Consider the following 12752-nt stretch of genomic DNA (forward strand, 5'->3'; position numbering starts at 1 on the left):
CCAGGGAAAGCGGGGGAGCGCTGTCTGAAATTCACACCCACGATGAACAGGAAGGTAAAAGACGGCTGGCACAGTTACAGTAAGTCCTTTAGAGAGCGCGGAGACGATGGGAGAGAGGAGGAGAGAAGGGGGGAGCAGGGGGCAGAAGGGGGCAGAAGGAGTGGAGACACTTTTAAGAAGCCAGACGACGTTTAATAAAGTTTAGCGGGCATTTAACATTACCGGTCGGTTTACTTACCTTTTTTATCTCAACGAGCTTTACCTTCTTCTTTGATTGCCTTCGATTACCTACAATAGCATTATGACCTACTAAGACCTACCTCGACTAAACCTACGAGTAAAAAAATATCGAGTTTTTCCATGGCGACCTTTTTTTAATCGCGTGCATTTTTCAGCATGTTGAAACGAACGCCGCGACTTAGCTGAGGCCTCGAGTACGCGGGGACTACTCGAGCATGAAGGGGAGTTACAAAGACCTCCTAGGACCTCGTGTCGACCATGCTGCGAGTATGAATCGAGGGCAAACTCTTCTAAACTCGCGACGTAGGTGGATCAGGCTCTTTATATTTTTAACATTAAACATTGATAAATATTAATTTCAGCTCACACTCATAAACCAACAAAATACATTCTCACAATTCATAAGAAATTGGAGCAAATGAATTTAATTTGTCTGTACGCTCATTTTTTTGTTCCCGACAGGTATTATGTTACTGACTAAAGAACATTAAAGTAGGGATGAATTATTGATATACCCAAATTTTCTATCTTGAAAATTCACATTGATGAAAATAAACAAGGCTTTTATTGCTCAACAGTTGGAATGGATAAGAATGGAGAAAGAGGATTGCGCCCCTTACGATCTAGGAGCGATCATTTTTTCCCCAATAAAGCTGGATAATATGTTATATAAGAAGAATCCAATTATACAAAATACTCAAATCCTTTTGCTATGAAAGCTAACATACCATTCGCTTTCTTCACTGCCTGCTGCACCTGCATGCCTACTTTCAATGACTGGTGTTATATAAGAAGAATCCAATTATACAAAATACAATACGAATCTGGAAACAAATAAAATTAACTTTAACATTAAGAAATGTATCAGTGTTAACACCAATAGTGAATAACCCAGTATTTAAACCATCTGGTATGGATAAAACATATAGACAATGGGAAAAAGTGGGAATTAAAAAGGTAGGTGATTTGTATGAATTGGGAAATTTATTATCATTTCAACAACTAAAATCAAAATTTAAATTGAATAACAATCAATATTTTAAATACCTACAGGTATGTGACTTTATGAAGAAATATATACCAAGATTCCAAAGTATAATTTTAGACCCACTGGAAGAAGTAATGAATATCAATGCGGAGTCAACACAATTAATATCATACTTGTACTGCTAGACGATTTTCGCGCGACATTTGCTACCGGCCTGTCGCGTAAATGACATGCAAATGACGCCCAAGTGGGATAGGCCCTGCAGTATGCAAATAGAAACAGTTTAAGTCTTTGGTGTAAAATCCAAAGTTTAAAACATATCGCTCCCTTTAAAAACCAGTGATGGACTGTGTGATTTTTTTTTTTGTGTCAATTCAATGCACGTATATCAGATACCTAGTGCTTTACTTAATTCTAAACCTGCAAACTTTAGCCGGTTCCATGCTGCCTTCATTCAGCAATATTTAAAATCTGACAGAATCCAGCCTCCCTTAATAAAATCAGCTCAGGCATTTCAGTTCACTGGAGTGCCCAGGAGAGTTTCTAAACAATTTGACATTTGCACTATAAATTCAGAGTTAAGTGGTTTAACAAACTTTATGACTGTTACTGGATTTGCCAGTCATACTCTGGTTGTCACCATTCCTAATTGTGATGAAAGATCCTGGACATGAAACATTAAACTCTTTTTCTCTTTCATCGTGTGTGGCCGAACGTGCTGTTAGCAGCATTTATACTTTTTTATTTCTAAAATCTCCCTTTTCCCTCTCTCTATCAAACGTACCAGTTCCCCAGTGATAGCTCAATGATTTTCAGTCATGTGCCTGCACTGTTTGTGTGCCAGATAAATAGATGTGTGAATCAAGTGCGTTTTAGTAACTAACCGTCAAAATGTTTCTGTCCCTTCCCACTTAAGTGTGACTATTATTTATATTCGCAAAGTAATCCCAGCTCCTCAGACCATTTAGCTGCCTCTAATGGAGGATGTCTGGGATCTGTCAGATGTGATCTGTCGTGCTAATGTGGTACTCAAGAACTTGTGCTGCATAAATTCTTTGCCATCTCAATCTCACTGCATAAATTCACCATGTAAGCCTTTCGGGAACACACCTTCAGTTCTAAAATGGGAAAATAAGAAAACGTGTTTAGTTTTAGTTTAGTTTAGAGATACAATGTGGAAACGGGCCCTTTGGCCCACTGAGTCCGCGCCGACCAGCGATCCCCGTACACTAGTGCGATCCTACACACAAGGGACAATTTACAGAAGCCAATTAACCTACAAACCTGCACGTCTTTAGAATGTGGGAGGAAACCGGAGCACATGGAGACAGCCCACACTGCCACACAGGGGGATGTACAAACTCTGTACAGACAGCACCCGTAGTCAGGATCGAACCAGGGTCTCTGGCACTGTAAGGCAGCAGCTCTACTGCTGCTGCAGTGTGCTGCTGTAAATACGCTCATCTCAAGCTTACCCCCCAATCTAGTTCAGTCAAAAAACACTGTCAAGCACTAGAACAACCAAACTTTATTTTTAGATTGAACAGCAAATTCCCCGACACGATATCTAAACCACCGCGGGTTCGATCCTTGTCTCTGCCTGACCAAGCCCTTCAGCTTCGGCAAGCAGACACACTCCAAAAGGTCAGGCAGTCCCAAGCGTCCCTCCAGAAGATCGACATCAACCTAAGATGGAGCCACCTTTTATAGGTCCACGGACCTTGAGGGGCCGAACTACATAGGGGTGGTCTCTTTACAGTCCAATCAAACATATTAATCACATCAATACTTTATAGACAGTTCCCCAAACCAATTACAGAGTCTCCCATAATTGTTTCTTGGAGAAGCTTCTTGAAGGAAGCTAACTTAACTGAATAATGCAACATTTACCCTGGAACTCAAAACAAACCTGCCAAGGCTTTGGCCAATCAACAACCAGCAGGGTAACTGTCTATCTTATTCATTCTGACAATTGAACAGACACTCATACATTTCTTATCTGCAACACTGATCTGGGCCTTAGACTTACTGGCACCATTCAGCAGCTTGTCTTTTTATATACAGAAACACAGACTTGACCAAAATGGCCTTGCAATGCATGAATCCGCTGCTAAATTTTGGTTCTATTCCTGCTCCGTTTTGGCCAGGATTTAGAGGAATGTGTTCTTGGTGCCAGATTCAGGTGAATAAAAACAGGTTTTGATGGTTCTCTTGTGACCTACTTGTTGATTTGGTCTTTTTAGGCTGCAGTCAACGTGGGAATTATTGCTGTGAGCCAAACCAGTGGACCTCAAAGTACTGATTATTTTATTTGGATATGTAAATAACTTGCCAAATTAGACATTTTAATCTGCTATTATTGTTTAAAATCTGGTAAAGCACATCTTTGGAAATATTTCAAAGAAGTGGTTTACCAAAACTATGCCTGGATTAGGGGGTATGAACTACAGGGAGGGTTGGACAGACTTGGATTGTTTTCTCTGGAATGCCGGAGATTGTGGGGAGATCGGATAGAAATATATAAAATGATGAGAGGTATCGATAGGATGAACAGTCAGAAGCTTTTTCCCAAGATGGAAAAATCAAATACTCAAGGGCATAGCTTTAAGGTGAGAGGGGAAAAGTTTAAAGGAGATATGTGGGTCACGTTTTCTACACAGAGGGTGGAGAATACCTGGATCGCATTGCCGGGGGGTGGTTGTTGAAGCAGATATGTTAGTGCATTTAAATTATTTTTGGATGGGCTTATGCAGGGCATGGAGGAATATGGGATATGCACAGGTAGACTCAGCAGGTGAGGCAGCCTCATGCAATCCTTGCGCGTCCCACTGAGTTTCTCCAGCATTTTTGTCTACCGTCAATTTTTCCCGCATCTGCAGTTCTTTCTTAAACGTGTTCGCAGCAGGCGTGCGGCCGTGCCGGCGGCTTTGCGCATGATGCGGTACAGCTAGAGCTCGGCGCTCGGCCGTACTCGGTGGCGCTCGACCTCGCTCGGCGCTCGGCGGGCTGGATGATCACGGGGGAAAAAAATCCGCCTGCGGGCCGGATGATTTTGGGTTACGGGCCGCATTCGGCCCGGGGGCCGTAAGTTGCCGACCCTGGTTTACACGATGCACCCCATGTGCAGTTTGTTGGATTCTGGAGTTCTAAGCAAAGTAGAAGGCAACATGTACTTGTCCATTAGTGATTGTATAACATGCTAACCAGGGCAAGCTATCAACCTAGAATGTGTTTGTCAGTGGGGAAGAGCAGGTAGGCCAGGTGAACGATAACAATGAAAGAGCAAGTGGGGAGAGTACATTTGAATGTATTACTTGTTGCCACACAGAATCAAATGACTGCAGTGTTTGAAATGTTGCAGTCCAGTGGATTTCTGTGATAGAATCCAGTGGATACTGGTATCTAAGTTGAATATTGCCTTTTGTTATTTAATTTGCTGAGTTCTCAGTTTAATGATTCCTTTTAACTGCAGATGACTTTCTGTTGCTGATGTGTTCATCCCATCAATGGCAAGTATTTATTGATGAAAGGAAGGAAGAAGTTAACACCAAAGCTGGTGAAAATACAGATAACCCTGATCCCATGACGGGCAAGGATCTGAACCCAGTGCCAAACTTCCTTTACTGTCGGTGAGTCTGATACAGGCTGCTCTGCATTTCCTGATTTGACATCAACATTTTTTAGGTGTTAGAAACCAATTTTGACTTTTAATATTTGTTCTGGTGATAAAGTAATGCTCTTACAGTAAGCTAATTAAAATAGATTTGTTTTAGCACTTTTATCCGTTGTCCAACCTCACAAATTTAGCTCAATTGTTTGCTCCTGACAGAGTTGCAATATAATGACTGGGAAAAGATCGGTGGGACAAAATGATTATGATTTGCAGCACATTTCATCAGCATACTAAATAAAATTATACCGTATTTATCTTTATTGATGATTGCAATTGGTCGCTGTGGCAGTATATTCTGTAATTGAATGTGGAAGACCCGTTTCATACAAATGCTGGAGTAACTCAGCTGGTCAGGCAGCAGTTTAGAAGTTCAAAGTTCAAAGTAAACGTTATTGTCAATTCAATTATGCAACAGTAGTTACACAGAGGATCGAAATTACGTTTCCCCATACTCCAAATGTGCAAGTAATATTAAAAACACAGACAGCCAACATACCAATAAAAATAGACAATTGACATACATTATTTAAAATATTAAAATATTCACAGTATGCCAAAATGTAGCAAAAACTTTGAGGTATTTTAAAAAGGGTGCAACAATGAAAGGTGCAATATAGAAAAAGTGCAAATTTCGTACTGGAGACATTGAGCCAAAGTTATTTTCACAGTTTGTTGTCTTTGTTTGGGTACTGTTCATGGAATTTTCTTAAGTGTGTTGAGTAGTCTGATGGCCTGAGGGAAAAAGCTGTTTTTGAATCTGGTGGTTTTGCTCCGCATGCTACGGTAGCGCTTACCGGAAGGTAGGAGGGTGAACAGTTTGTGTGCTGGGTGGGTGGTGTCTTTGATGATATTGCTTGCTCTCTTGCGACAGCGAGATGGGTATAGACCCATCTTCAGACATTGGCAGTCTGAAGAAACCCGAAACGTCACCCATTCCATCGATCCAGAGATGCTGCCTGACCCGCCGAGTTACTCCAGCATTTTCTGTCTATCTTCGGTGTAAACCAGCTTCTGCAGTTCCTTCTGACACAGATTAGTTCATATGCAGTCTCTTCTGTCCTGCAGGTGTTACCTGGACATGATAAAAGCCGTGGTCTTCCGATATCTCTTCTGGCTCGTGGCAGCAGTCATCTTTGCAGCCGGCTCCACTCGAATAAGTGTATTTGGTCTGGGCTATCTCCTTGCCTCCTTCTATTTGCTTTTACTCGGTCGAAGACTTTTACTGAAGCCAGCAGCGAGTCGTTTAAACTTTTGGGATTGCTTAATTATGTACAACATTACTGTGATGATTGCAAAGAATATGCTCTCGGTGAGTTCTTCCATGACCGAAACATCAAGAAAATATAGAAACGAAAACTGAAAAATAAAGCCCAGTGTATGGGTTGTGAAGTAGACAGCTTCACCCTCATGTTATAGCAGGTTTCATACTTTGGCTTAACAAATGCAGATCATTTGGGAAGAAGCTTAAAAGCCCTGTCCCACGGTACGAGTTCATTCCAAGAGTTCTCCCAAGTTTGCCCTGATTCGAACTTGGAGATTTACGGTAATGGCCACTCGTCGGTACTCGGGGCTCTCGTGGACATTTTTCAACATGTTGAAAAATCTTCACAAGTCTTCCCGTGCTTACCTGCCGTTAGCGAGTCTTCCCGAGTCCCTGTCGTTAGCGTTACGAGCCGCTAAGAGACGTCCCCGAGCTCCGACGTACCCGCTACGTTCATTCTCCATCCTTCACACGAGTTTGATTTTTTTAAAACTCAGGAGAGCACTTGGAATGAACTCGTACCGTGGGGCAGGGCTTTAAGTGTTTCGATTTTAATTTTGAAATGGGATGCAAAGAGTTGCAACTTGGGAATGTTTCTTTATATTGTCAGTCCTCCGCAAGTTTTATAAGGGAAGCACAGTGGCGCAGCGGTAAAACTGCTGCCTCACAGCCAGAGACTCGGATTCGATCCTGACTATGAGTGCTGTCTGTGGAGGCTGTACGTTCTCCCTGTGACAATTTGGGTTTTCTCTGGGTGCTCCGGTTTCCTCCCACATTCCAAAGACGTGCGGCTTTATAGGAAAATCGGCTTCTGTAAATTGCTCCTTGTGTGTAGGAAACAAAACATTTAGAGATACAGTAAACTAAACTAAATTGTATCTCTGAACTAAATGTTCCACACTGCTTCTCTAAAATAAACTAAACCAAATGAGAAAATTATTGATTGAATTACCATTGCTTTAACATTTGGCAAGTGGTGCAAACAGACGTGTGTAGCATTGAAGAACTGTTTGCAGATTCAATGTAAGCTTTTCTGACTGAATAAATCACTGAATACTTATGATTATAATGTCACATTCCAGGAGAGAGACTAAAATCAATTTCATTAAATCTGATACAAGAACTAAGAATATTAAATAAAAATAAAACCTGATCCACGTCTGGCAAATTTTAATTGGTACAAAATTCAATTATCCCGAGGCTTAAGGCCCTGTCCCACTTTCCCGAGATATTCACGAACTCTCCCGAGTTTTCCCCTTGTTTCGAACTTGGAGAATTACGGTAATAGCCGTCCGTAGGTACTCGGGGCTATTTTTTTAACTCGTGGACATTTTTCAACATGTTGAAAAAATGTCCCGACTTACCTGATGCCCCGAGTTCCTACGGCTGGCATTATGAGCCGCTACAAAACATCTACCTCCTATGGCCTCCTCCGAGCTCGCTACCGACATTCCACGAGTTCGTAAGTAACTCGGGAAAGTGGGACAGGGTCTTTACTTCAATATGCATATCTATAATTATGTCAATATGTAAAACATGTTTATACTGCACATTGCAATATAAACATTTATATACAGTTCTAAACTGATAAACTTATACAACTTTTTTCTTGGTTTCAAAAATATTATTGCATTTCACCAGCTAATGTTGGCAATAGAAAATGTTGATAGTTATTGGAAATATTGCCTCTGTGAATAAGTGAGCAATTAGAAATAAGTAACTATTGATTCTTAAACTATGTTATGTGGTTTAATGTTAGTGATCATTTTATTAAATAAGGGACCCCCCCCCAATACTGACGTCTGAGAGCAATGTAAAACAGTCGCAGTGATTGTTACAAAGATATAAGAAGCTTGTCTACCTTCGATTTTCCAGCATCTACAGTTCCTTCTTAAACATTACAAATATATAATTTGCTGTAAACATAGAAACATAGAAATTAGGTGCAGGAGTAGGCCATTCGGCCCTTCGAGCCTGCACCTCCATTCAATATGATCATGGCTGATCATCCAACTCAGTATCCCGTACCTGCCTTCTCTCCATACCCTCTGATCCCCTTAGCCACAAGGGCCACATCTAACTCCCTCTTAAATATAGCCAATGAACTGGCCTCAACTACCCTCTGTGGCAAAGAGTTCCAGAGATTCACCACTCTCTGTGTGAAAAAAGTTTTTCTCATCTCGGTTTTAAAGGATTTCCCCCTTATCCTTAAGCTGTGACCCCTTGTCCTGGATTTCCCCAACATCGGGAACAATCTTCCTGCATCTAGCCTGTCCAACCCCTTAAGAATTTTGTAAGTGTCTATAAGATCCCCTCTCAATCGCCTAAATTCTAGAGAGTATAAACCAAGACTATCCAGTCTTTCTTCATAAGACAGTCCTGACATCCCAGGAATCAGTCTGGTGAACCGTCTCTGCACTTCCTCTATGGCAATAATGTCCTTCCTCAGATTTGGAGACCAAAACTGTACGCAATACTCCAGGTGTGGTCTCACCAAGACCTTGTACAACTGCAGTAGAACCTCCCTGCTCCTATACTCAAATCCTTTTGCTATGAAAGCTAACATACCATTCGCTTTCTTCACTGCCTGCTGCACCTGCATGCCTACCTTCAATGACTGGTGTTCCATGACACCCAGGTCTCGCTGCATCTCCCCTTTTCCTAATCGGCCACCATTTAGATAATAGTCTGCTTTCCTGTTTTTGCCCCCAAAATGGAAGTGTGCAGAATCCACTGTAAGTGCCTGGACTAATGGGTTTTATCTATAAAGACAGATTGGACAAAGTCAGATTGTTTAGCCTGGAGCATTGGGGGCTGAGGATGATGGGAGGCATTGTTAGGATAGACGGTCAGAGTTTTTATCGCCTGAATGGAAATCCCAAATACTAGTGGACTTAGTTTTAAGGTCATCGGGGAGGAAAGTTTCAAGCAGAAATGCGGAACAGTATTTTTTCACACAGAGTTGTAGGTGCCTAGAATTTGCTGCCAGGGTGGTGATGGAAATAGATACAATTGTGATATTCCAGAGAACTTTAGATGGGCACATACATATGCAGGGTATGAAAGGATATGGATCTCATGTGGATTAGTTTAGTTTGGCGCAGACATCGTTGGACAAAGTGCCTGTTCGTGCTCTGTGTCATTATATTTCTTTTTTTAGTTTAGTTCAGGGATGCAGCGCAGAAACAGGCCCTTCGGCCCATCACGTCCACACCGACCAGCGATCCCACACATTACACTATGCTACACACACTAGGGACAATTTTACATTCAGACCAAGCCAATGAACCTAGAAACCTGTGCATCTTTGGGGTGTGGGAGGAAACCGAAGATCTCGGAGAAAACCCACTCAGGTCACGGGGAGCACGCACAAACTCCGCACAGACAAGCACCTGTAGTCAGGATGGAACCCGGGTCTCTGGCGCTGTAAGATAGTAACTCTACCGCTATGCCACCGTGCCGCCCCAAATGTTCAGTATTACTTCAAGATGAGGTTGTTTAAAAGTTAAGGTAGTAATGTGTGCTGATTTCTGCAGCTCCTGGCCTGTGTCTTCTTGAAGCAGCTCCAAAGTAACTTCTGTTGGATGATCCAGTTATTAAGTTTGCACTGCACTATCAAAGGCTACTATAATGGTAAGAGCTTGTTTCTTTTGTGCACCGTTCTTGAAGTTTGTTTGAGGCAAATGGGTGAACTGTGCTTGGCCAGTGACACAGAATGTGTGGTCGTGAATCCACAGCCAATTCCATGCCTTGTCCAACTTGCTTCACAATGGAAAACGAGATCAAGCAAACAGGCTGCAGATTCACCATTGCTCATTTGTGCTGCCTTCCACAAGAAAGTTATTCCTATGGAATCCAGCAGAAACCATTCATTTGCATGTTCTTGTGTTGCAGAGTAAAAAACAGTCTTTAATATTGTGAATCATCTGCTGTTGTTCAAGGACAGTGTCATCAGTGCTTGAGATGTGTTTGGTCACAGTAAAACCAAAGGAAAGCAGTGAGCCATAAGAAGAGTCGTATAAGCTGCTTATATTGTGATAATGGTCAAGGTGAAACACCTGTTTCAAATGTAGCAGCTATTATATGTTGTTGTCCTTCTTTGCATTGCTGAGCGTTCAGTAAAGGGCCTGTCCCACTTGGGCGTAATTTGCATGTAATTTACGCGACATGATTTATGCGTCACGACGCATGATGTGCGCACATGACGCGCACATGGTGAGCATTACGCGCGCATGGTGCGTGGTGACATAGGCAATGGACGTGCGGTCGCGCGCGGCGCCCCAGGATTTTGGGATGTTCAAAATCTTTGCGCGCCATCTGCTTGACGCCCAAGTGGGACAGGCCCTTTAAGGATTGTATGTTAGCGGTGTTGAAACTACTGATCAACTATATTTTCCACTATTTACAAAATGCAACATTGTTTCCAGTAGGTTTTAATGCCGACTTCATTGTATCCCCATTCGTCCTTTTTCAGAGAATGATTTAAAGGATCCAGGGTGTAGTTTGCCCGTGGGTGAAGCTGGCGTTCTCTGGGACAGCATCTGCTTCTTTTTCCTTTTGCTTCAGCGCAGAGTCTTCCTCAGCTACTATTTCATCCACGTGACGGCTGACATGAGAGCCTCCAAGCTGCAAGCCTCCAGGTACAGCAACACTGTCACTGTGGTACAAAGTAAAAATGTGTCCTGCAAAACTCTGGTGCTGATAACCGCCTAGTAATGGGTTTGATCCTCAATAGATGATCTGATGGTCACCAAAGGCTGCTTCAGTTGTGGGCATGCTGCTGCAAACATTAGATAGGTTGGGGGGGGGGGGGGGGGGGGTGGAGATTAGACGGATGGGAGGGGGAGGGCAAAGGGGTGGTGAACCAAGGCAGAGGATGTCCAGATGGATAGTGTGTGTGTGTGTGTGATGAGCCAGTGGCACAGGGGTGGGAGGGTGATAAGTCCCTGTAATGGCAAAGGTAGGTAGGGGGGGGGATTGGAAAGGCGAATACAGGGAGATAGACCTTGCGTGGACTAATGGGAGTGGGAAAGGAACACTGAGGGTGTGAATTACCTGAAATTAGGAAATTCAGTGATCGCGACCCATTCATTCCCACCAGAGAAGCTGCCTGTCCTGCTGTGTTACTCCAGCATTTTGTGTGTGTCTGTTCATGCAGCTGGGTGTAGGCCTCTCAAGTGGAATGTAACCAGAGGAACAACCACTCACTTATATTACACTTCTGTGGAGGAGGCTGAGGAGGGGAGCGCCTGTGTGGGAATGGGAATGAGTTGCAATCATAAGCTCGAGATGACCATTGTGGACGGAGCCCTGGTGCCTTAGTCCACACCGGTCTAGTGAAGGCCACAGCAAGAAGGCTCAAATGCAACAGTGCAAGAAAATCTCTGCCTCACCTTGAAAGGCCCTTTAGGGTCCTGGATGGTTGCACCTACCAGGGTTAAAGCGCTAAGGAGGGATGATCATGGAAAGAGGTGCAGACCAGGGAGTCACAGAGAGAGGGATTGCTGCAGAAACCTGAAAGGGGGAGGGGAGGGGGAAAGATGTTAGTGGTGGTGGTATCCCATTAGAAACAGTAAAGAATGATGTGCTGGATGCTGAGGTTGGTGAGGTGAAAGGTGAGGGCCGAGGATTCATGTCTCTGCTCTGTCTGGGGAGTGGCGGTAGTGCAAGAGCTGATGTGTAGGAAATGGAGGGACTGTGAGTGAGGGCCCCATCGACTGCAACAGTGGGCAAGCCATGTTTCTGCAAGAAGGAAGGTGTTTCAGACATTGAATATCAGAAGCTTTAGATGAAATCGATATCGATTTCTGAAAGGGAAATAGTCATTGATAAAACATAAAGGGATTTTTTGAGAATTGGTTGAGAGAAAGGCCAAAGGTGTGGTGAAAATTGGGAAACTTGGATTAAGTAGGTCTTCCGGAGTGGTAGGCAGAAACTAGGGACCCGAGGGATCAGTGCTTGCATGCAGCAATTCACAATATATATTAATGAGGGAATTAAATGTTTCAAAGTTCTCTAATAACACCTGTCTTATTCCCCCGCTGTTTAGTGAGGGGGATACAGGGGGCATCAAGGCACCAAATGCTAATTGAATGAGCAGATGCGGTGCAATGTGGATAAATGTGAAGCTATCCAGAAGTAGAAAACACAGAAAGGCAGAGCATTATCTAAAAGGAACTGCAAGTGCCGGTTTGCAAAAAAAGACACAAAGTGGCGCAGGAACCCAGCAGCTCAAGCAGCATGAAATGTGCAGGAGAGAATTGCAGATGCTGGTTTAAACCGAAGATAGACGCAAAAAGCTGGAATAACTCAGCGGGTCAGGCAGCATCACCTATTCCTTTCTTTCAGAGATGCTGTCTGACCCAATGAGTTACTCCATCTTTTTGTGTCTTTCTTAGGTCAAGCAGCACTTCTGGAGAATGTGGATAGGTGACGATTTGGATCAGGATGCTTCTTTAGACTGATTGTGGGGTGGGGGTGGGGGGGGGGGGGGGGTGGGTGAGGGAAATAGAAGACAGGAGGGACATGAACAAAGCCTGGCAGGTAATAGGTGGAGGTTACACAGAAAAGCTGGAGAAACTCAGCGGGTG

At 43.3% G+C, this 12752-nt stretch overlaps 1 protein-coding gene across 2 annotated transcripts in view; it reads left to right on the top strand.

Moving 5' to 3' along the window:
• Nucleotides 1–12752, top strand: part of piezo1 (piezo-type mechanosensitive ion channel component 1) — a 278272-nt gene that overhangs the window by 210395 nt on the left and 55125 nt on the right. For both annotated transcript variants that reach the window (XM_055649000.1, XM_055649001.1), the window contains exons 25-28: nucleotides 4701–4857; nucleotides 5967–6210; nucleotides 9699–9795; nucleotides 10637–10802. In XM_055649000.1, coding sequence (XP_055504975.1) covers nucleotides 4701–4857; nucleotides 5967–6210; nucleotides 9699–9795; nucleotides 10637–10802 — 664 coding nt within the window. The remainder of the gene's footprint in view (nucleotides 1–4700; nucleotides 4858–5966; nucleotides 6211–9698; nucleotides 9796–10636; nucleotides 10803–12752) is intronic.

The sequence above is a fragment of the Leucoraja erinacea genome, chromosome 17 (assembly GCF_028641065.1).
Source record: "Leucoraja erinacea ecotype New England chromosome 17, Leri_hhj_1, whole genome shotgun sequence".
Lineage (NCBI taxonomy): Eukaryota > Metazoa > Chordata > Chondrichthyes > Rajiformes > Rajidae > Leucoraja > Leucoraja erinaceus.